The sequence below is a fragment of the Gymnodraco acuticeps genome, unplaced genomic scaffold (genome assembly GCF_902827175.1).
Source record: "Gymnodraco acuticeps unplaced genomic scaffold, fGymAcu1.1, whole genome shotgun sequence".
Lineage (NCBI taxonomy): Eukaryota > Metazoa > Chordata > Actinopteri > Perciformes > Bathydraconidae > Gymnodraco > Gymnodraco acuticeps.
The window spans coordinates 2,099,802-2,125,528 of record NW_022990047.1 but is presented as its reverse complement, the minus strand read 5'-3'; the positions used below and the strand labels follow the sequence as shown (position 1 = coordinate 2,125,528).

At 39.2% G+C, this 25,727-nt stretch overlaps 1 protein-coding gene across 1 annotated transcript; it reads left to right on the top strand.

Moving 5' to 3' along the window:
- The first annotated feature begins 6,675 nt into the window (after window positions 1-6,675).
- LOC117545720 (guanine nucleotide-binding protein G(i) subunit alpha-1) lies at window positions 6,676-18,048 on the top strand. Its single transcript, XM_034215650.1, has 9 exons — window positions 6,676-7,189; window positions 11,275-11,317; window positions 12,363-12,504; window positions 13,493-13,650; window positions 13,771-13,899; window positions 14,597-14,726; window positions 14,840-14,993; window positions 16,688-16,878; window positions 16,966-18,048. Exons 1-8 carry the CDS (start codon window positions 7,072-7,074, stop codon window positions 16,876-16,878), a joined length of 1,065 nt encoding a protein of 354 aa, XP_034071541.1. The 5' UTR covers window positions 6,676-7,071; the 3' UTR covers window positions 16,966-18,048.
- The last annotated feature ends 7,679 nt before the right edge of the window (window positions 18,049-25,727 follow it).

Genomic DNA, 25,727 nt, shown 5'->3' with positions numbered 1-25,727 from the left:
TGTGTTAAAGAATTACTCAAGCAGCTTAGTATTGCATTTCCATTAAGTTTGGGCCAAAATAGCCTGACTTTTGGTTCCTACTATAGGTCGTCAAACAAATACTCTTCTATGAAAAATATATACATATATAACTGTTCTCACAGTCCAAGTACTGATGAATAAACTGAATTAATGTGTAAAATCAATTGAGTACCCCTTTAAGGACTAAATCATTTGATCTTTCTGATGATCCAGTGACACACATTCTAAGGGGCTCATACGGAATAATTTAGTTTATAGACAAATGTCACATAACCATTGATCAGATCACATGTGAACACATATAAAAGCAATCATCTTTCTACTTTAAGGTCCCATTAAAAATCCTTTCTTCAGCCACTTGTGGGGTTTCTGATTGATTGCCTCATGACTCTGCTACCACCTGGAGGACTGACATGGTCCTCTTCTCTCTTCAAAATGTGCAGTCTCTTCTTAACAGACAGCTGTCAAAGCCTTTGTCATTCACCTTGTTATTCTAAAGGGAAAACAAACACAAATATTCGCTTGCAACTGGCTAAACGTAAAAACTAGAATTTAATGTAAAAAATGTAACTATTTAACCAAATATTTAAACTGTGATCTAACCATCATGCTTCAATTCGCAAACCTAAGTCCCTTATCACATAAGTGCACGGGGCTATAGTCTCAGGGCTATAAAGCATGATAAAGTCAGAATCTCTCTAATCTAAATAAATAGAACAGGTTGAGAATGTATTTCCATTTAATCTCTTTATTAACAAAGTCTGAGAGGTTAGGCTTTTCTGACGCTTTCATAGCAGTTTGCTCGGTTGTCATAGAGATGTCTGTGTCGGCATTATGTCACCTGATGGGGCTTAATCATTATAAATATAAAGGGGGAGGTAGGTTTGTGTCTCTTTTAAAGGATGGTCTATCGCTTCAAGTATATTTTATGAATATTCCTCCTTGATCCTTCTCCGTTTGTTGCTGGGTGACTCTGACGTTTCTATGTGTTCACACACAGCTGATGTTACCAGAGTCAATATTCTGTCTTTATATTTTTTAATGATTCTGATTATTGATCTTTTTGTAAGTAAAACACGTTTAGTCTATTTAGACAGCATAGTTATAAGACATACCTTAAACAACTTGACTTCAGAATTATATGTAACTGAAAACAAAAACAGGACAACACTAAATGAATGAAAATCATATAAGTAACATTTTCCTTGAAAGTACACAAACTGGTAGACACATTAGTTTAAGAGGTACTTTAAAGCGGTCCAAAAATGATCACCAACACAATGTACTGTTTATTCATTTATTTATATTTTATATTGTTTAAAGGTCCCCTATTATACTGTTTTTCATCAATATATTATAGGCAAGGCAAGGCAAGGCAAGTTTATTTATATAGCACTTTTCAACACAAGGCAATTCAAAGTGCTTTACAAAAAATGAAAGAGATTAAGAAAATGGCATTTAAAATCAGTCATTAAAAAGAAAAGCTAATAAAATAAACATTAAAAGAAAAAATACATGGCAGTCAATTAAACATTAAAAGAAAAAAGTACATGGATAAAAGTTACAGTGCAGTCTAAGATATGAATAGTTCAATTAAAAGCAGCGACAAAAAGAAAAGTCTTCAGCCTGGATTTAAAAGTAGTCAGAGTTGCAGCGGACCTGCAGGTTTCTGGGAGTTTGTTCCAGATATTTGGAGCATAATAACTGAACGCTGCTTTACCATGTTTAGTTCTGACTCTGGGGACAGAAAGCTGACCAGTCCCTGAAGACCTGAGAGATCTGGATGGTTCATAATTTAGCAGGAGGTCAGAAATGTATTTTGGGCCTAAACCATTCAGTGCTTTATAAACCAGCAGCGGTATTTTGAAATCTATTCTTTGACACACAGGAAGCCAGTGTAAAGACTTCAGAACAGGAGTGATGTGATCCACTTTCTTAGTGTTAGTGAGGACTCGAGCAGCGGCGTTCTGAATCAGCTGCAGCTTCCTAATAGATTTTTTAGTGAGACCTGTGAAGACACCATTGCAGTAGTCGAGTCTACTGAAGATAAAAGCATGGACAAGTTTTTCCAAATCCTGCTGTGACATTAGTCTTTTAATCCTAGATATATTCTTTAGGTGATAGTAGGCTGATTTAGTAACTGTTTTAATGTGACTGTTGAAACTCAGGTCAGAGTCCATGACTACACCTAGATTTCTGGCTGTATCTGTTGTTTTGAACATTGCACACTGAAGCTCAGCGCTAACTTTGATATGTTCTGCCTTGGCTCCAAAAACCATTACCTCAGTTTTATCTTTGTTTAATTGGAGAAAGTTCTGACACATCCAGTCATTGATTTGTTCAATGCACTTACTCAGTGTTTGAATTGGAGCATAGTCTCCTGGTGAAATTGTTACGTAAATTTGTGTGTCATCTGCATAGCTATGGTAACTTATTTTGTTGTTTTTCATTATCTGAGCCAGTGGTAGCATGTAGATGTTAAAGAGAAGAGGCCCCAAGATGGAGCCTTGAGGAACCCCACATGTCATATTTGTCAACTCAGATGTGTATTTACCTATAGAAACAAAGTTGTTTCTGTCCTTTAAGTAGGATTCAAACGAATTCAGAATAGGTCTCATTATAGGTCTCAGATATACAAAACATGTCTCTGAAGTGTTTGGCTGGAAATACCAAACAGACCATTGTTGCATCCCATAATCCCCTCTGTTTCAGCCCTGTTTCAAAAGTGCTGATTCTGTGTCTGTTACTTTAATAATAATAATAATAATAATAATAATAATAATGGATTCCATTTTTTAATTAGAGCGCTTTTACAGGTGCTCAAAGCACTTTACAATTACATATTACACATATTAAACATGTAAATGTCAATACTGTGGACATTACCAATGCGGGTAGAGTGTCTTGCCCAAGGACACAACTTTAGATGATAATAAGGTGCCACTCCCCATGCTCTAGGAGGAGATTCAGGTGATAAAGTGTGTGTGTGGGGGGGGGGGGTTACCTTGGTTGGTTATTGGCTAATGGTTACACAAGCCAAAACATCTGTATGACATCATAAAGTGGCCAAAATCTGATCAGCTCATTTTTGAAAAACAAATTACCCCGAACATGAAATACCTTCACGGAGTGCGTCGAGGCGCAAGCTGTCCAAAGAACAGGAGGGTTTAGCTAGCGCCTCACTGCAATCTTTAAAGGTCGTTTTCTCAAAATGAGTTTTTTCTCCTACTCTGAGTCCGAAATGTCCACTTCAGTAGCACGTACATACACCAAACCTTCCAGTTATATTCCTATCAATATTATGAAGGCTTTTACGGAAGGGTTTGTTCATATATCATTCATAGCCTGAATTATATAAGATTTTATACCTAAAAACATGGAGAAAATCGATATTTTAGGGCTGTTGACAGTATTTTCTGATTTATGGAGTGATAAAAAGAGATATCCAATATCCCTTCTGTAAAAGCCTTAGATACTAATATGACTACAAAATGAAACAAGAATTTTGAACCTGGCTTTATCCAAAGTTCAGATTTCGGTTCCTGAAATGTGTTAAAATATGTGCATATTTAATGAGATAATGGATCATTTGCATATTTAAACATGCTATTTCAGAAAACTTGGAATACAAAAAACAATTGCCTTATTGTAAGTAATTACCTGGAGAAGTTTCTAGCTGATATCTTTAAGTTAAAAAAAATTACCCTATTCACCTGGGGTGTCTCGCCTTAACTGAAACTTTCAGAATCTCTTTACATGTTTATGTATAAAAGACGTGAAAAAGTAGATTTTGCATAATAGGTGACCTTTAAAAAAGCTTTAAAAAACTAGGCATCTCTGAGTATCTGTCAATAATTGATTTTTTAAATATAGAGTTATCTGTGATGATTAAAATCTCAAATAATTAATTGACTGATGTTTAAACAATAGCAAACAAATGATTTGCAGCTATCTGTTCAGCATCCTGTATAACACACACACACGCACGCACATGATAATAGGTCCCACTTGGAGGCCTGGATCTCTGTGGAACATAACGAGCTTCATATTGCTGACATGCTGCTCTTTCGTTTCACCATTCATCTCACACATTTCCTGTTGCTTGGTGGTGCACTGGCATGGTTGTGTCATGGCAACACTAATACAAACCCCTCTTAACGAAAACCTCACAATGACTATTGGAATCAGGGTTATGTTGTGTTGACCTGGTGGCCTCTCAAGTGTTGCCCATGCACAGGAAAATCTTTCGATGTTCACTTAGAGCGGATCGGGGGGAAATATGGCGCTAGTTTGCATGATGCAGGCCATCTGCAATGGAAATCACATGTAAAGTGAGGAGATGAATTTTGACCACATCAAAACCATTTGCCATGCTATTAATTCATAAAACCATGGAGAATATGATGGTTCATTGGAGGTCAAACTAATTCTGATCATTACAAGATAAACTTTGTAATGTTCCAAGTTTAATAATCAAACATTTTTGTGACTATGGATAATCATACTGTCAGTTCAGATAAGTGAGTGCTAATGAGATAAGTGAGATTCCTAAAATAACCATAATGGATATATAGTTTTATTATTTTAAAATGTTCGTGTACAATCACATTATGTGGGGCAGTTCTCATATCTTGAAATATTTCAGTTGTAGAGATGTAAGGTGCTTTAGGACTAAATCACACAATCATCTGCCGGTCATTTGAATTTCTGGATGTGGTGATGGAGAAAGCCTAACCACAGGGTGTAGCCATTGTTTGTTCTTTCATCAACTGACAGGCGCAGGACAGCAGACCTTCCCCAGCACAGAAACTATTAATGGAACCAATTTTGGGGGTGGTTTGTTTATACCCTGTTCTGAAGAAAACAATATGTATTTAATTCAACATATTCTTATAGTTAGAATGACAGAAACATTTTCATATTCATGAAATGTTCATTAAAACTCAGAGAAGAGGTGAGAAAGACTTCAAAGTGTTTTGTAAATCACACACATTTATTCTGTTTAAAGAATAGCTTTTGCTTTCAACACTCAAAGTGTCTGTTTGTGCAACATATATCTGGGCTGCACATGCAAACATGCTAAGGAGCATTGGCATCTCATGTGACAGGCTTTTGATGCAAATCAGCACTGACAGCACGGATGAGGTATGCATTATGTTCATCTCTGCACTCCTATTCATGGGTTGCACACGCATACAAAACAAACATGTGGCACAATTTTATTGAAGCTGATTTGCTTGTCGTGTCGCCTGGTTGTCTGCACTCCCAAAATGTTCAACAGAACACATGGTAGAATTGTTATTTGTAAAACCTGATAATAATAAAAACTGGTCTTTATAACAGATATCCATGGAAGCCAAACCAGAGAAAGAGAAGATGAAAAGGCTAAGCAGGTTATAAATAATGTTACTTATATATTGTCAAATTGATGACATACTACAATAAAGCATTTATGTTTTGACCTATTAATTCAAGATTTATAATAAATGTAATATAAAATTAATGCTTACTTAATAAATAAAAGTTAACATTATGAAATAGTAGGTCAGACTTTTCTGTAAGGAAGATAAGATTATTTTTAAATTATGAAATTCAAGGTCAAAATTCGAAAAATATAATCAAAAGTATAGTCTACTAAACCAATTATGAAAAGTTGTGATTTTGTCACTTTTTTGAAAATTGTAATGTTCCAGTATTTCAATCATCTCAAATGTTTGACTTTACAAACATATTTACAGAAACCAGTTTTTTCAAGCAGTAAAAAATAAACAATAAATGTTGCCTTTTGATAAGAAGATAAAAACATCCTGTAAATCAGCATGATGACAAACTTTCTTGAAATATTGAGTTGGTATCTCAAATTAATTACTTGATAATTTGACCTAATAACACATTTTTTGAAGAAATTGCCATTATTGTAGTCAAAGTTTGTCAATATAATTACCTAAAGTGTTGTTTTCTTTTATGACATCTGAAAAATACATATTTGTTATATTCTGATCAAACTTCCTTGGTTTCTCTAGTATTGTCTTGTATTAAATGGTATCCATCCAGTGGTGTAAAGTAACTAAGTACATTTACTCAAGTGCTGTACTTAAGTATAATTTTGGGAGACTTGTACTTTACTTTTTCAATTTGTTGCTACTTTGTACTTCTACCACTACAATTCAGAGGTAAAGAGTGTACTTTTACTCCACTACATTTAATAACTTTAATTTCTTTGCAGATTTGGATGAATAATGTGAAATATAAATAAGATTTTAGTTACACCTAGAATAAATTCACAAGCTACCCTGCAGTATACAAAGTCATTAAAACTAGCTGCATCTTTATCAGCTTTGATAAACACATTAAACATATAATATATTATTCGGAATTGGGCCAATTTGCATAATAACTATTTGACCAAGTAGCCTACCAAACTTACTTTTGGTACTTTAAGTATATTTTGATGCTAACATGTTTGTACTTTTACTTGTAGTATCATTTTGAATGTAGGACATTTCCTTGTAACAGAGTATTCCTGCACTGATAATGCTATGACAAGCACAATATCTGAGTACTTCTCCCACTTCTGACGGTGTCCACCTTACTCACATCAGACTCAAAAAAGTAAGTAGCTTAAACATTTTAAAAAGCTTGTTGCTCTGCAACGCATGCGCAGTTTACAGCTATGTGCGAACAGGAAGCGAACAGATTGTAGCAGTCTGCTTCTTCTTTCTGTGAATCTCACTTACTCCACACGCTCCACACTTCTGAGAAGCTAAAACTACACCAGCAGGAAACCAATCTAACGCTTATTAAGCCACTCGTTTTGGTTAATTACTTAAATTTGAGTCGTTTTAGCCGTGAGTTGTGGAGCTTTGAAAGCGAGGCAAGGGCGTGTTTGATTCTCAAGTGTTGGAGCCACACACCGCCGCCTCCTCCTCCTCCTCCTCCCTCCTCACTGGATGCTAGCTCGGTAGCCTTTGCATGTCGTTACACTCGTAGTTAAAGTTGTGTTTTAGTCTGCATTTTATTTATTGATTCGGAGGTCAACTAAAAAAGAAGATGGGATGTACTCTGAGCACGGACGACAAGGCGGCGCAGGAGCGGAGCAAGATGATCGACCGCAATCTGCGGGACGACGGAGAGAAGGCAGCCCGGGAGGTGAAGCTGCTGCTGCTCGGTGAGAGAAAGATGGATGGACGGGGTCTCAGTCTAAATGCTGGAGAGGGACTTTCCTACTGCCCACCGTCTGCTACTACCCTAACCCTAACTTAACGCAAACTGTTGCATATAAAAGCACGTGTTTTATTTAAGCTAAAATAAGTTACATCTAGCAAGTAAAATAACATGACGGGGTTTCCCTTAAAGAAACTAACAAGTGGTGGAGTTTGAGACATGTCGGGGCGATATGAATGGCCCCGTGGCGATGCATTTGGCTAAAAAGTTCAAGCAAACCTACGCTTTTATCTTCCCCTTCAACTAATTAAATCAGCTCAGTCGTTAAAGTGTTCATCGGTTTACAATGTGATTAGTTTTGTCTCCACATCAGCCGCAATAACCCAGCCCTAAGTCTGTTAGCTAATTTAGCTAAGCAATTAGCCACTTAGCTAGGTTAGCGCACCGACGCTAGTTCGGATTAGTTAGCCATAGAAAGCTAAACCTCTAACATTATTTGAGGTTTTATCTTTTCAACTGTCCGTCCAAAAATGTATATAATGGTGTAGTTAGTGTTAAATATCGACTTCATTATTTTACAATTTAAACTACAGTAGCTAGCCATCTTCCTGTTTCGCAGCCATTCAACACATAAACACTAACGTTACTTTAGGCCGTTAGACTCTATGCTACACTACGACTGCGAAACTATGAAATTAGCCCGTTTTTTAAAAGATTATTACTAAATGTCCGACTGTGAATCGTAAAAGTTTGTATTTATGGGAAGATGTATTGATTTAGTGGTGGGTTTGTAGGACATGGCCATCTATGCTGCTCAACTAGTTTACATGTTGTTAACTTCAGACGTGGAAGGAAGGCCTGAAAATGTTTCATATAATGTCAATCATAACCTTTAATTTGTAAATTGATATCTTGACATATTTGACTTCATTCTTAATTGTATACTCCATTTAGTTAAGCGGATACGGTGTTTAAGTGATAAACATTAGTGTGGTCATTTGAATATGCTGGTCAATTAGACAGGGACTTGCACTCCTATTTCAATCAGATGGAACAGGCAAATATGTCAAGAAATCCTATCTCTGAACTGTAACGCATTAATGATAAGACAATGACTCATCTTATAGAGGATCACATCCCTTTATCGGAATTACATCTCACAGTTTATCTTCAATTGTTTCAAGGAGAAAGGCCACACTATCCCTCTTATGACGACTGCTGGCTCACTCAGTCAGGAAAAGACAGACAAGAGGTTGCATAGCAACCTATGCAGCCTGTCTGACAGCAATAACCATCTGTGGCAACTATATACACACTACAGAGACATAGTGGATGCTAACTGGATGTTAGCCTTGACCATGCTGTTTTGACAATGCAACAGTATTCTGCATCTTTTTAATCCCTGCACAGATAAATGTGTGTGTTTTCAGGCATGTCATTTCCCCACAATCACAGACGCTGTACAATGATCAGCCACAGCCGGTTCCTGTGTGTTTGTGCGTCATTAGAGATGCACCTGATTTGAATGTTCATGGTTTGTTTTGTCACGAGTACCACAAGCACCTGCATGACATATCTGGGATTGGTTTGTGGATTTGTTGTCTAATAGGGCAATCACCATTGAAAACACATTTTCAGATGCATTTTATGTGGTTCTCATTACGATGGAGAGATATCCAGCTTTACCTGTGTGCTTATTGCAGTCTGACGCTCTGTCAGGCCTCCCTACGGGGGTGTTTGCATTAATGCACTAATCTGCAAATGACATGCTCTTGAGACAAGTGCTTTTAGTGGACAGCCTCAGACGTGTATTGATGCACACTGCACACATACAAATGCAAATGATGATTGATCTTTGTGTGCTTGTAGAGGCATTTTCATTTACAGAAGCAGCTCAGAGGAACAGCCCAGTGGTTGTTGTTCGCTGGGGAGACCGTTTGTGTCCTGAGGCCTGATGGCAATGTGTGGGCCCTGCTCCAATGTAGATATATCAAACATCCTAGCTCTGACAAACCATTTGACCTTTTCCATGAATTGCATTGATGCAAGCCCTTGCTATAAGCAGCTCATCGAGGTATGAGACAGTTGTTTGAAATTACATTTTATGATGTTTACAAAAATATTAGCTCTGTGTATGTGTTTAGTGAATGTTTATCATATGGGACAAGGTAACTGGTGAACAGTTCTCCTCACTGGGGAGCTGAGAGTCCCTGCAGAGGAAAGGTAATTAAAATGTTGTGTGCTCAGCTGAAAACATGCCTGTATCTCAGAGGAAGCTGCAGGAGAGACTCAACGAAACTATCCTCAAACCTTTTCAAATGGATCACAGATTTGCACCATTGTCAAGATTCTTGTTTATCTTAAATGTAACCTTTCTAAAGCTGCATCAAGCTAACATCATATTTAAGTTGTTTAATGACCATTATAGGACTAATTTCAATCATATGCTCCATATGAGATGCACCAGAAGGCTCCGAGTCCAGCAGAGTGATGCAGCAAGGATTTCAAACCCAGGGTGGTTTAAACTGTTTAATCTTATTGGCAGAGGATCCAGTTGATTAATCCAATTACTGTGATCTGTTAAACTGGCCTTACACACTTCAGTGTGACAGTGTAGCTTCTGCTGTGTTGCAACTTGATGTTAAAACTAGTGCTGTCAAAATTAGCGCGTTAACGGCGGTAATTAATTTTTTGAATTAATTGCGTTAAAATATTTAACGCATTTAACGCATGTGCAGAATGGCCCGCCCCATACGTGCCACCAGTGGCAGCGCCAGGGTATGGCTGGGGTAGGCTACACCCATACCAAGAAATGGCTTAGCCCCACCATGAAAAATGATGTTAAAGTAAGCGAAATAAAGTCTGCCAACTCGCGCGGAGTAAATTGCACAGACAGCAGTTAGTAAGATTGATTTCAGCAGCCACGGTTTTGAAAACTTTTGTCACGTAGTGATCGTCTTCTCAATAGAACATCTTTGATAACGGCGTGGTGTTGTTGCAGGAAGTCCCGACGGAGAATACTTTTGCTGAAGTACGGGGTGCACATAACTGGTACGCAGGTTATGTGCGTAATCTCTCTGAAATGCGTACCGTCACTTGTGTCACAAAGCGCATTTGCGTACCGACGTACTTGTGAAGCTTTTCCAGAAGGCGGTTAGATCACCGGACGACAGAGTCGGTCTCCGTGTGCACAGACAGGGCTGCTCTTAACGTCGGTCTGTACAACGGAATTGTGCCAAAACTACGCCAACCGGCTGCGGAGGGAGACTCTTTTCTCTCCCCCCCCCCCCCCCCCCCCCCCCCCCCCTTCACTGGAGAACTGCGCTAAAACAGCTGATCACAACGTTCACACTGTGGTCACAAAGTACTCCACTAGCCGCCGCCCCCCCGTCGACTTTCCTGAAGTACTCCCCCGTTGATAGAAATCAACACGTAATGAATTAAGACCCCACGGTTTGATGATTAATAGGTGTGTGGGTTGTCTTTCATTTTGACACGCAGAAAAATGTTATAATAAACATAGATACTGTATGTTAAATGGATATATCCGCCTTCTTTCATTTATCTTTCCATTCCCCCAACAATATGCATAAATAAATGGCATATTTTGGACATAGTTCGAATGGTGATTAATCATGGTTAATTAATTTTTAAGCTGTGATTAATCTGATTAAAAATGTTAATCGTTTGACAGCCCTAGTTAAAACGCATGTTTTTGGATTTCAATTCAGAAACGAATAAGATAATGATTCTTATATTAATCAATGCTTCCCCCACCCCTATTCATTCAATGCTGTAATTAGTTTTTAAGTGTAGACATGTTTGGTCACAGTGCGACAGGAGAGGCCTTGTCAAGCAACACAAACTTAAAGCAGAATGATCCCTACAAGAGTTTTGATACCACACAGAAAAATCCAACTATGACATAGCAATAGTTATTTTAGCAGAAAGCTGTATGCATGTAGTGTTTTATTTTTATAAGCCTTGTCAGCAATTCACTTTAAGGGAGTATTGTGCGAGCTATTCTGAAAAAATTAACATTGTATGGAATATATTTTAATTTGTTATGCCATGTGTTCTCTGTTTCAGGTGCTGGAGAGTCTGGGAAAAGTACAATTGTGAAACAGATGAAGTAAGTGTGGAGGGTCAACATTTTAACACCACAACAAGCAACATAGCTGAAAGAGACTTCAGATACTTGGTTTGAAATATACTAGAGCACTTAGATTAAAGGCAACCTAAAGAATCCGGTTTTGATGCTAGATGTGTGCCCTTTATCCATGTGCTCCACAATACTCTGATCAAATACCTGAAGTGTCTCCTCATGAGTCTGAGACCACCGTGCAATGCATAGTGAGGCGGCTGAATCTCATTAACATATTTATTAGTTTCATACACCAATCATAGTTGTTACAAGTCAACATTCCTTTAATAAAGTCAACCAAAAGCCTCTTTATTGGATCAATAGGTAGATCATTTGAATCCTACTAGGTATAATTAATTAGTAATTAAGTGTTTGAACAGGACTCAGTGTGACTTAAAAACAATGAAATACAGTCTGAATCCAGATATAGAGAACAGATAAAGAATAAATATGAAATGCTGCAGATATCTCTCCTTCATTGTTAAATGCTATTTTAAATGGTCAATAATGAAACAAATGATCTTTTCAAAGATAGCTAAAATCTTAAAATAATCTTTAGACTTATTTTCATACCTCATAAGTTTAATTTAATTCATATAGACAGTGGAGGGAATGAGAGGGGGGGTTTAAATGGAGGTTGTGCACGATTTATAATCATTGGAAATGTAGTATTTTGTCTTGTGCATATCATACCTTGACGGGTTCTCCTTTGTATCCATGGATATCTTTCTGTATTCTTTATTTTAGTTTTGAATTACTTGTCATAATGTGAATGTATATTTTAATGCATATTTGATAACCCTAGTAAATACATCTGTTTTACAATGTAACTACAATAAAATGTACTTGATTTTTCATAATTTCTCCTACATAATGTATGTGAAAGGAATACAATGGTAACACAACAACCTGTTCACAAGGCAAAACAGAATCCATATTTTGGCCCTGGTAATCATAATCAGTTATTTCATGGTCATATTAATGAAAAAGCTTCTTGGATACAAAGTGCTGATGTCCCGTCTTTGTGTGCCAGGATCATCCATGAGGCGGGCTACTCAGAGGAGGAGTGTAAGCAGTACAAGGCCGTTGTCTACAGCAACACCATCCAGTCCATCATCGCCATCATCAGAGCTATGGGACGCCTCAAGATCGACTTTGCTGATCCAGCCAGAGCGGTGAGAAAAGGAGAAGAAAAAAAACTTCCACTTTTCTCGTGGCATTGCGAGTTGTATGTCTGCAGATGTATAGCTCAGTGCTTTGAGAGCAACAACCTGTTAGTCGTGCTTCCCTTCTGGGCAATTTTCTTCTCACTTCCTCCTCTGCAGCAGGTCAGGTAGAGCTGGTAGAAGTTTAGTATCACATTCAAACGCCTCATTAGAGCAGGGGCTCTCCGACATGAGAGCACTCTGTTGGCTCTGCTGTGATGAGGACATTTTGAAGTACCGGTTCTTGGACTGGAGTTCTTCCTGGCTTTGCATCACAAGACTTCACAGAAATAATCAGCAGCGTTTCTTTTTTTGTTGATTTTTGGAGACTTTATGCTCTAGGGTTTAGTGTTTTGTATTAGTGAAGTATATAATTGCAATGCCTAAAAATAAACAGGGCAAAGACTGCTGGGTATTTAATTTATTCGTTTTGCTAAACAGGCTACAGTTTCATTTTGTTCTTTTTTTTCTCTTGGCATAACAAGAGGCTTAGTCATTGCTCCAGCGTGACTGCCCTGGTTCTGTCATCGTGACTAATTTTACACCAAAAGCTTTACTTTCTTGATTTGATGCGGTTATAAATCTTAATATTTTTGCCGACTTTCTTGTTTATGATGCTATTTGGCCTTTGAAATCTTATTTAGCAAAACTGTCATGGTAACAAATACAAGAAAAGTCAACACATCTGTCATTTTTATTTCCCCACTTCCAAACAGGCATGTTTGTCAGCAGTAAATAACTCCTACTGTGATTTTAATAATTCATTAAAATTACATCAATTAGGAATAATATACCATCAACCCAAATCTAATGATGATTCAACAAATGTACAACACCACGCTCCCAAATGATTTTTCTTTTAAAATGCACTGAAAACACTATCCTAGCAAAGGTGTATTGCATGTTTGTGAATAAATATTTGGTCACGACTTATATTGGAGGGTCTTTGTCTCGTTAGGATGATGCGCGGCAGCTGTTCGTCCTGGCCGGCTCTGCAGAGGAGGGCTTCATGACGGGCGAGCTGGCCGGGGTCATCCAGCGGCTGTGGAAGGACGGAGGAGTGCATGCGTGCTTCGGCCGCTCCCGAGAGTACCAGCTCAACGACTCCGCTGCATAGTGAGTCGCTGCTCGGACACACAGGAAGTAGTGTGGGACTGTACTTAGCAGAATATCTCCCATTCTCAAATCGTACTCTTCAAAAATCTGTTTTTTTATTTCCTTTTTCTCCCCCAAAAGCTACCTGAATGACTTGGACAGGATATCCCACGGTGCGTATGTGCCCACCCAACAGGATGTGCTGCGGACCAGAGTCAAAACTACTGGTATTGTGGAAACACACTTCACTTTCAAGGACCTGCACTTCAAGTGAGTTCATCCTCCACAGTTTGTCCAGCCACTAAACTCTATGAACATGATGACTAGTGATGCTCACTTCTAGTCTGGTTTCTGATCTGACTCCCAGACGTTAGTGATTCAAAAAGGTCTGTTGTTCTCATTGATGGCTGTTTCCATGGTTGGAGAATTATTTGACCTATTAGAGTTAAGGATGAAGACTTCAAGTTCCTGCACAACTCGATTTCAACAGTACTGAAAAATAACATCAGACAAATATAGATTTCAAATAGACACAGCTGTTTTTTTAGTCCTTGTACAAAACACTAAATTGACTAACAGGGTAAAAAACACTAACCGCCCCCAGCAAACACAAAACAACAAACACTCCCACATACAGAAATCCACCAACATAATGGCTCGCAGAATTTCACTTCATTCAGATGTTAAGACTGGTTTTAACTCTTAAACAAGGGAATTTGTATTAAAACAAAACGAGCAATAAAAAAAGAAACATATCAAGACAAGGAGTGAAAAATATCAAGGTGAAAGGCCTTAAAAAAAGCAAAGACTGAGATATCATTTTGTTGTCATATGGGGTCTACAATTGTGTAATTTGATAGTGAAAATTATACCCCAGGACTAAATGAGAAGCTAGGTTTATTTTCAATGACTGAAGGCTGAAGAGTCAGAGATGAGGGATCTTGTTCAACATCTGTGATCTCTGCAGGATGTTCGATGTGGGCGGACAGAGATCTGAGAGGAAGAAGTGGATCCATTGTTTTGAGGGAGTCACCGCCATCATCTTCTGCGTGGCTCTGAGCGACTATGACCTGGTGCTGGCTGAGGATGAGGAGATGGTGAGACCCTTCTGACCTCTACACACCCTAATACATTTGACTGTCCTGTTCTAAATTCAGTTTGTGCCGTTTCCCTGGTCAGTAACCATTGTGCCGCTTTCCCCCTCTTACAGAATCGAATGCATGAGAGTATGAAGTTGTTCGACTCCATCTGCAACAACAAGTGGTTCACAGACACCTCCATCATCCTCTTCCTCAACAAGAAAGACCTGTTTGAGGAAAAGATCAAAAAGAGCCCTCTCACAATCTGCTACCCAGAATATGCAGGTGAGAGACACACACACACACACACACACACACACACAAACACTCATATGCAGAGCAGGTGTGTTGTGAATGCAGATACTGTACTGTAGTGTCACACATACACTAATAGTCTAGCCAGGAATAATCTAAGTTTAAAGTGACAGCATAGAGTTTATTAGTGAGGTGGTCTGCAGTTCTTAAAATCATAAACATGTCTCAGTCATGTCAAACTTAAGACCTTGAAAGGTTTTAGGAATGAACTGAGGTTGTTTAAAATATATTTGATGTTATTCAGTTCTTAAAGCCCCCGATGAGATGACTCAAAAGGCAACATGTATTATATTATTTTGCTACAAACCTATGCCATCATGAAGGGTCTGCTTTATGCGCTCCGCACAGTAACCTTGCAGGTCACCCTTGAAAAAGAGATCTTTTGATCTCAAGGGGCTTCACCTGGTTAAATAAAGGCTACAAACAAACAAACCCTGCTGCGAGGCTCCGGCGAACAGCGTTCATAAAGTCAAGTACCCCTCAAAAGGTCCGGTTTATTTCATTTTAAGGATGCGCACCAAGCAACATCTCCAGGTGCTCCTTTGAGAACCAGGGCAAAAAAGTTTTGTGTGCACCCCTGGCTATAAACACATATCATTCTAGAAATTGGGGTTTAAAAACTGTTTGCTTTTAAAACCCTGAAAAGATTGAGAGAATGCTTTCCTGCATTGATTCATCTGTTTTTAAACGCTACCGAGCTCTTGTTGCCACTCAAAGGTGTGGCTGTCTCTACAGAGGCTTTCTCTCCTTTCTGTTCTGCTCTTGAACTGTGTGGGCTGCTTTATGTTTACACAATGTGTCTTTGTCACCAATGAGTATTGATATTTAGATTACACAGATTTAACAAAACCCAAAGCTAACAAATTGTTTGATTAAAGGCTAAAACAAGGTCTACATTCTCTGCATTAAGAATCTACCTTGTTTAACCCCAGTAAAAACTGTCAAGAACAATGTTTGTTTTTTAAGCTCAACCATCAGACCCACCATGTGATTCAGTTTAAGCGTTCCATTTTTAAATGCAGAATAAGCTTCCAAACTTTACCTTGAGTGACTTCCTAGTTAGATGAAATGTAGATGAGTATCAGTGAGGCGACTCTGCAGCTCACAGGTCGAACTGCCAATCAACCAGAGTTAAACCTTGTGCCCTACTTTGAAAAAGTATTTGTTCTGTCCAGAGAGGACAAAGAAATGAGGTCAGAAGTATATTAAAATGATGTATGCATTTTACTTTCAACCAACTCCAATCCATCATTACAGCAAATGGTCATTTCCAGACTTTCAAAGACCTGTTTTTTCAATGATAATGCCAATTTTACTTTAAAAATAATTTCAAGAAACAGAATGGTTTCTCTTAACTTGAAAAACAACATTGATCAAACACATGATACAGCAGCAATGCCCCTAGTGGAAACCAAGAAAACAGCATGTACTTCCCCCAAATGTCAAACAGGACAAAATGGCTCAATCTAGTGGAAAATGGTAAAAACTACAATATTGAAGCCAGAGCTCTAAATTAAAAGCTTGAGAACATACTACAATGGTTATTCATTCAAACTTGTGGTTTATATGGAATGTTTCTATTCATGTTTTTAATTTAATTTGATAATTGTCCTTGTTTCTCTCTTTTTATCTCCTATTTGTCTTTGTCCGCCCCTTGCCTTCAGGCTCCAACACCTACGAGGAGGCAGCCGCTTACATCCAGTGTCAGTTTGAGGACCTGAACAAGAGAAAGGACACCAAGGAGATCTACACCCACTTCACCTGTGCCACCGACACCAAGAACGTGCAGTTTGTGTTTGATGCCGTCACTGATGTCATCATCAAGAACAACCTGAAGGATTGTGGCCTTTTCTAGGTAAAGCCTGCAGCGTCAAGGTTATTCAGGTGCTGTCGTCACATTTTTCTCCTCTAATCACGGTTTCTTTGTTTACTTTGTGTTCAGGCAGTGTGGCGGCCGGCTTGGCGAGTGACTTTATTCAAGGGGACTCTGACTGGAGGGAACTTCATTGACCCTGCTGAGAATGTCGCTTTTAACCTCTTATTAACTTATGTTCATCTCTAAAAGTTTTAAAGACGGTGTGTAGAAAACATTTTGTGTAAAATATTTGTATAACTGTCTATGGCCTGGGATTTTTCACAGTTTTTAAAATGTGCTTGTTTTACCTTATTATCATTATTTTAAATTTTTATATAAAAAGGGGGGCCTTGACATGTTTTTTGTCCATGAATGAACACCTTTTTTGTCTTTTGTTTGTTGGTCCTTGTGCCTTGCATGCCTTAGTTGCAGTGTTTTCTTTTTGTTGAGATAGATGTTAGGCTTATGTAGATGTTACCATTGAACTCTTATCAAGCAGCCCCTTCACCCCGCGTCAATATTATCTCTTTTTTCTCATTATTTCATTGTCACATCATTTTTTGCCTCCTTGGACAAACAAAGCAAGACCAAGTCACTCTGTAGACCAATTCACTCTGACTCTGACATACTGTGAGTGTGTGTAAACCTTTCGGATGTGTGGTAAGCATGTGTGCTGCGAGTGGGAGCTTCGTTCTGATTGAGGCCAAAAGCCTGCGTGAGTGAGTGATTGTGTGTGAGTGAATGTGTGCACAATATAAAAACAAAGGGACTTTATTCCTCTACTTGTCATCCTCTTTCAAAGTTGTATTTTTCTAAGCGACCAAAAAGAAGCTACTCTGTAATTAACTAGTGCACGTTGTCGGTGCGCCGGTACAAACTGTAACATTCCCGATTGAATCACGAAGCAAAGAGAAGCTTTGAAAAGAGGATGCCAATGGCGGCCTTGTAGCAGACAGTAGGACCATATGTAGATCTGTGTTCAGTGCACAGACAGATGTGGCTGGGTGCACTGTTATTGATCATGATGTGTGATGGTCTCAAGTTACATATCCCCCTAGACCCCCAACCCTCCGTTTCCATTGGATGGGCACATTAGTGGACTAATCTCCATGATTTTGCTAATAAAAGAGCTGCTGTGGTAAAACCAAGGCAACTTATGCAACAAACAAACATCGCTCCTGTCGTTTTTTGGGTGAATCTGGGAATTCTCTTACAGGAAAACATTTGACTGGTGTTTATTTAGTTTTGTGTTGATCAATTAAATGCCAATGTATACATACATATAGCAAACATTCGCTGTAGCCTTTCCAATATCAGCATTTGCGGGTGTTTGTATAATTTTGTTAATGTTAATTTTCACTAGTATGTTTTTTTTTTATGGACAAAATGATTGTCTGGTTAATAAGTCGCAGTCCTAGAACAAGTTACCTACTATAACATCACTGTTAAAATTGTATTTTGATTGTTATAAGTGAAAATCACAGAAGTATTATGATAGAGCAGACAGCTAACAAAGTTAAAACCTGTAACTGCATTGATTTTTGGACAAGTTGACGTTGCTGTACTCCGATTCAGAAGACGCTTATTATTACAGTTGAGTTCTAGAAGTACAGAAAGCAGCTCAACTTCAGGTTTTTATAGGTTGCAAGTGTATGCATATATCTAGTATTAACAAGTAAACTAATCTTAAAGGTCCCCTCTAGACCAAGACTAACCAAAGTACTCTGCTCTGATTAATAATTTGTCCGATATGTTATTTGGAGAAATAATTTAAATGAACAACTTATACATTCTGTAATTAAAAGATAGTTTTTGCAAACCTTAGAATACATTAAAAAGACGTTTCCCCAAAAGATTTAACTTCTGGTCATTAGAAGATTTTCTTGACAGTGCATTTGTTAGTGTTTGTGTCCTCGTAGTCATGCACAGATAAATGTTCTTTCTTCAGCAGATGACTGTCATAAAGCAGCCTAAAACCGCACATAAAATAAACTGCCAAGCGTAGGTTCAACATATTATTTTAGTTGAGAGAGACGTATCCTTAAATGAACATACAACTGAGTGTAGCATTAAACGTCGAGTTCAACAGTATATAGTTCCATCTAAAGGCCACAGTGTGTAACTGCATGTTATGAGGAGGCCTCCTGCCTGCTAGATGCTCATAAAGGAGACAACTGAGGAAAATCGAATCGCCAGTTTTAATATAATTAACACAGATTGTTCCTGACAAAGATGTATTGGTCTTTTATAGGAAATCTCATTGGAAACGCCCCAAGATTAGAAGGACTAATTAATCCTGAACCAGAATGAGATAGTGATTTTCTTCCAAGCTGTAGTGATTTAAAGCAAATAATGTGGCCCAGAATCCTCTCCAATATTCATGAGCCGATCACCCGTTACAGGAATTAGTTTGGAGATAGTGAAAGGATTATCAGAACAACTGTCCTTTTTCAGCCATCTCTTTATTTTATATTTCCATATACTCCAAGATTATGGCAACTAGCGTACTGCAAATGGGTCAAAGCAGTGTCAAGGCTGAGTGCTGTCTCACAGATTTAGCTAAACTATCACTGCTCAAGCACAATGATTAGGCATTAGCTGAGAGGACACTATTTTGGGAGGCATTGTGTGATTTAAAAGCTAACTGCAGAGTCATTAAATTAATCCCTAAAGCTCTCCCAGGGAGATCAAAGAGTATGGATATGAAGCTTCTTCAAAACCAAGGTGTAGTTGAGAAAAGAGAAGAGAAGATGATGTTAATGATTGTGATCAAACAGAACATCGAGGCAGACTGCTGCTGACCAGGGAGTCAAAGCAAAAGGAATCCTCTCCAAACATATATCTAGTCTAAAAAAGCAGCTCTTTGAAAACTGTTTATTAACCAGCTCCTTTATTGGATATGTAGGCTAGATCAATAGGTTCCATATTTGACACTTGAAAGGGTTATCATCAGAGTCTAGAAGAGATAGAATTGTTAAGCTATGTGTTGAGGGAAGTCATGAATTTGTATACGATAATAATGTGTCCATGTAGGCGAGGACTCTAACCTGACTGAAAGGCCACTTGTCTCTTCCTCAGTCCATGCTACACCCTTTCTCTGCATTAAAAAAAAAAATAGGAAGGTAGGAATATTTCGTAACAGTCAGGCTATGGTATCCTATGTTAGTGTGTCGTTTAGCTAAGCTAAACAGCTGCTGGTTGGGAGCACTTTGTTTGCAGGACAATCATGAGAGGTATTCATTTTCTTTACCCTTGGAAGGCCATTAAACATAATTCCTTTAAAATGTACTTCTACATTGTTGGGAAAGTGAATGATCTGTAAAGACTTCTGATCATCTTTGGTGAAGGAAATAATGCCATCAGTATTTCTCAATTTTCTCAACACATCTTCTGCATTTCTGTACTATCCGCCAACAATGATAAATATGTTTTTGATAACCTAATATCAACTCATGTTAGCTTATTGTTCCTTCTGGCTCTGGTGAGGAAGTCTGTGTGGTTTGGAGTCAGTCTCAACCTCCTACAGGTGTACTCTGCCATCACAAGTTTCACTACATAATCTCATTGTGAGCATGGAGGAAAAGCCAACGTGATTTAGTTGCCAATTCCCTAAAGCCATTCAATCTAATTAACTAATTTGCTGTGTGTGTGTGTTTTTCTCATTGCTGCCTGCCACTGAGCTGTATATTACATTTTAAAGTTAAAAAATGTCTTCCAAACATGTTTACTGTCTCAGTAGACATTAGCTGATTAAAATGTTTGTCTGCAGTCTGATTTCTATTTTCCAGGCTTTGCACGTCTGTGGATAAATAAAGATGATAAAGATAGGAGAAAGTGTTGAAAGACTTTAAGTGTCTGTGAGTGTGAAGGTGACCCCACTACCCCGCGTTTGCCGAGCAATGAAAACAACTTTGTGTGCATTTTCTTTCCTAAAAGCAAATGCACGAGTCTCGAGTCAATGAGGGAGGCGGTGTGCTAAATCCATATAAGCTCTATTGAAATTCCCCCTCTGAGTGCGCAGACTGCCTCGTGTTATTGTATTTTAGCCTTCTGTTGTTGGCAGTCTGCTTTAGGAGGCTCATTACTTTCTGTCTATAATGATGATATAAAGTAATATCCTTTTCTTCCTCTCTCCCACCCAGTGTGCATATAAAATATATTCGCAGACAGTATGAGGAAGCCTCTAAGGATGCCTCAATCCTAATACAACAGTTTTATTTGTATCATTATAGTTCTGGCAGAAAGTGAAAGATTTGATGGAGTTATTAGGCTTTTAGAGAAAAATACCAGATAAAGCATGTTGTAGTGCCGAGAGATAGGGAGTCAGAGGCGCTGCAAGGATCTGTTTTCAACGCTATTTCTCTACCACAAGCCATCACACACTACACTGACACCCAGACCAGAGGACTTCATTACAATGCTTTTAGGGGCCAATGTAAGTGTGGCGGTGTGGTGAGGGTAGAAATCGGTTGCGGACAACGCCACCTGGGGGAGTTGCGCCCCCAGGAAATTATAAAAACTAGGTCTAATGCTGATAAGGACAATCAGGTTCATTTTACACCACGGGCAGAGACAGTTTTAAGGGTCAGAATAATACAGTTTTATTTATAACATACAACATATTTAAAACACCACACACTACATTTGAATAAAATACCCACTTTGGGGAAACGGACAGGGCTTGGCTTACCACGGCGGCAGTTAACGCAAAGGGGAATAAGGGGTCCAAAAGAAATCACCCGTGACACTGCACACCACTCAAAACGGATACGTGAAGAAAACAACTGCCACCACTGTCTGCCGCTTCAGGCCCACAGCAACTGTCCAGCACAGGATAAAATGTTATAGTTCTGACAAAAAGATAAACAAAAGAAAACAACAAAATACACCAAATCTGAATGAATGTAAACAATAAATTAATAAACAAATTAAAGCAAATGTAAAGGACAGCAAGGGATAATCAAATGAAATAGTATGTCCTTATATACAGTGGGGCAAAAAAGTATTTAGTCAGCCACCAATTGTGCAAGTTCTCCCACTTAAAAAGATGAGAGAGGCCTGTAATTTTCATCCTAGGTACACTTCAACTATGAGAGACAAAATGAGAAGAAAAAAAATCCAGAAAATCACATTGTCTGATCTTTAAAGAATTTATTTGCAAATTATGGTGGAAAATAAGTATTTGGTCAATAACAAAAGTTCATCTCAATACTTTGTTATATACCCTTTGTTGGCAATAACAGAGGTCAAACGTTTTCTGTAAGTCTTCACAAGGTTTTCACACACTGTTGCTGGTATTTTGGCCCATTCCTCCATGCAGATCTCCTCTAGAGCAGTGATGTTTTGGGGCTGTCGCTGGGCAACACAGACTTTCAACTCCCTCCAAAGATTTTCTATGGGGTTGAGATCTGGAGACTGGCATTTTTTTCCCGGGATTTTGCAACACCGTACAGAGAACAAAGTTGCTGGATCAAAGAATTCTCGAAGCTCCTTCCTTGGTTCGAATGAAGACGGCTTGGGACGCCAAACTTATAAAACCATTCGTAGATCAGAACTTGGGCCACAGTGGAGGCCCGTTGGTCCCGAGTGGGAACAGCTACTGTGAATTTGCTGAACACGTCAGCCATGACAAGGACGTCCTCTCGCCCGTTCCGGGAGGGTTCCAGCAAGGTGAAATCTATTGCCAAGATTTCATTGGGTCGTGAGGCAAGCAAGTGGCCCATAAAGCTATGGGGAACATGTCCTGAGTCTTTTGCCACTTGGCAACGTTCACACTCTTGGACCCAGTTCTTGATATCCGAGGACATGCCCGGCCAATAGCATCGTTGTCTGACTAACTCTGTAGTCCTTTCGATTCCTTGGTGGCCATGCTCTTGGTGTAACTGCCCCAATGTTTCCTGCTTGAGAACAGCAGGCAAAATGAGCTGAAGATGTTCTTCACCTCCATCAGGGCGGAACACTCGTCGGAAAAGGACTCCACAAGGCAGTCCCATTGACGTAAAAAGCGCCAAGACTGGACAGCGAAGCTGCTGCCTCTCCGCCGAGGTAGGCTGGGCCCTACGTCACCAAAACACCAATACCTCTTCGAGGAGTGGGTCATCTTCCTGCCAGGCACGAAGATCGGTTGCCGAGTGGGTTGGAAGAACCGAGACCAAAGACTGAGATGCAGGCACCACAAGACCTGAGACCTTTTCCACGCACCCTGACAGAAAAAGGTAGGACCCAAATGCAGACTACAAAAAACGGAAAAAGGTCTTGAAACAAAAAACGAGCTTTATTTAAAAGCTGGTAAACAAAACATGGTATAACTTGAAACGGTAACAGAAAACAACTACACAAAAACTGACCGTGATGAACATGGAGGAAGACCGGAGAGACAACCAAGAAGTGTGACGTGAAGGGAAGACAAACAAACAATGAACCGACAGGGGAACACAGGAAGAGACAAGACTAAATACAGAGAGGGGTAATCAAGGAACAAGAAACAGCTGGGTAAAGGAGGGAGAAACACAAGGGCAACAGGTGAACACAATCAGACAAGTAGACACACCAGGGAAACTAACGACAGGGAGGAAAACACAGGGAGAAGGACCAGACAAGAAACAAGGAGGAAAACATGAAACAGGGAGAACAGAACAGCAAAATAAACCCAAACCTAGACATACAAAACTAAAAACTTGACATAACGTAAAAATCGTGACATCTGCAGGGAGTACAGTCTGGGTAAGTGTGTTCAGCTGCTCCTGTTGACGTTTCATAAGATCCATCAACTCACTCAACCCTGGCCCAGGTGGATTGACCTGAGGGGGGGGGAAAGTGAACCTGGGGGGGTTGGAAGCGACCCTGCACTCCATACTGAAGACCATAAACTGATGGCAGAGAGGAGCTACGCCCTATAGTACCCCCTGGAAGACCCTCCCTTTCCCACCTAATAGCCTCGCCACGAAGTTCCAACAAGGTGGTGGTAGGCTGGCGACGAACAAGCTGTTTAAGCTCCCGGCGGAGAGAACTGTCCAGAACATGCTCAATAATCTGATCCTGATGGAGAACATCTGCATTGGGCATCCCATGAGGTGCATGCTGCTCAACCTGAGTTATTAAAGCCATGAGGGCTAAGGAGAACTCCTGAAGGGTCTCACCTTCAAGTTGATGCCGAGAAAAGAAAGCTTGTTGTAAGGTGACATAAGACTGAGCACAACCATATAAGCACACCTCCTCCTAACACCGAGGCTGTGTCCACATGTGAGTTTCCACACAGACACTAAGAGCTCCTGCTGTACTATATTCTGCCAAGAGAAAATCTCAGAGTGGCGACGAGTTGCTTGAAGTGACTCCAAATGTAGACGCTCCAGCTCAAAGCTTTGACAGCTGATGGCTTCTCCTTTTGTTCTTCTATCACAAAGGAAGATCCAAAATAGTGAAATACTCTGATCCAAATATAGATGAGCATAAAACACGAATTTAGTCTCCTGTACACCTAAAAATACTATTTGTGTTACAAAAAAACCACACAAGGTGCCATCTTTTCAATTGGAAGCATCATCTGATTTGTACCATACGATTTAGTACACCAGTTATTTAAATGAGCTTCTGTTGGAGTGAAAACATGCAGTCCCTGAGTCCACAGTACAAAATCCCTCATATCTGAACTATATTTCAATCCAGGCTGCAATTCGAAGCTGCAGTTCTGACATCTACCAGAAGAGGCACAAATAGGGATTTATTTCTCCTCCGGGTGTATAATCTGTTAATCCAGCCAGTTTTATGGATTATACTGTTAATGTTTTTCCCCTATGGTGGCTACTAGTCTTTAATAAGCATATCGTTTGCGTCATCACTTGCCTAATATTAGTGTCAAATACATCTACTGAGAGTGACCAGAACGTAGAGTATGACCTAAATGCCCAAAATACACTGAAGTAAGTAAAGTGACAGTGAAAAAGAATCTGCTGCTTTCATAGATTATTTACTGTTTGCAAATGCACAGGGGGTTGTGTACTGTGATGTTGTCTTTTTAGGGAGGATACTCACATTACAAAAGCACACGCGTGTCCTCGAAACACACACATACTCACTCACACTCACAGAGGCAGCAGAGTGGTAGTATAGAGGGTCTGTCATCCTCAGTAGATTGGAGCAGCTCTTGAACTAAGTGTTAAATATTGGATGAAACTTTACTCCACCCGCTTCAGAAAGTCATGCAGCCATTAAAAAGTAATAGCAACAAAAGGATTTGTCATCTCCTGGCGGACTTATATTTATGTCATAAAGGCAATTATGTAACGGGTGACCAATTTAAAAAGGGAGAATTTACAACTAGAAATGCAGATATTGCTTTGTTTTGCACATTTCAACTCTTCATGCATAATTTCTTTACTTGCTGCTGATATGGTTAACCTATAAAATGTTGAAGAATTTCAGTACTCCCCTCTTACATTTGTAACAGACCAGTGATCCGTGACCCCAGAGGAGTGAGGCTGAGTCATCCATTAGAATTTCAGGAGCTGTCGTGCAAGGCCCCAGGGCAAAAATGTGCTGTGCCCCCCTATTGACTCCCCATCCCCCCCACTCTTTCAGCAGCATGATCCTAAAATCACCTTTGACATATTTTTAACCTACATGTAATGCACTTGACCAACATATATGCAAGTTACATAACACATACAGTAATTTTAACCCAAATCTTAATCTTTTTCAAATCCTAACCAAGTGTTGTCCTAATCCGATTTGTGCAGCCATGCTCATCACTAGTGCAATCCACAAAAGATGACAAAAACAATTTATTTACATTTGATGTACCAACACAGGAAGTAATGTGTCCTATGTTGAGCTATAAATAAAGACTGAAG

What these genes read in the sequence shown, in the direction of transcription:
- LOC117545720 (XM_034215650.1), top strand. Translation starts at nt 7,072, where the DNA reads ATGGGATGTACTCTGAGCACGGACGACAAGGCGGCGCAGGAGCGGAGC. An exon ending in ACAATTGTGAAACAGATGAA is followed by an intron (nt 11,318 to 12,362) that starts GTAAGTGTGGAG and finishes TTTGTGTGCCAG; the next exon opens with GATCATCCATGAGGCGGGCT. An exon ending in TGGCTGAGGATGAGGAGATG is followed by an intron (nt 14,727 to 14,839) that starts GTGAGACCCTTC and finishes CCCCTCTTACAG; the next exon opens with AATCGAATGCATGAGAGTAT.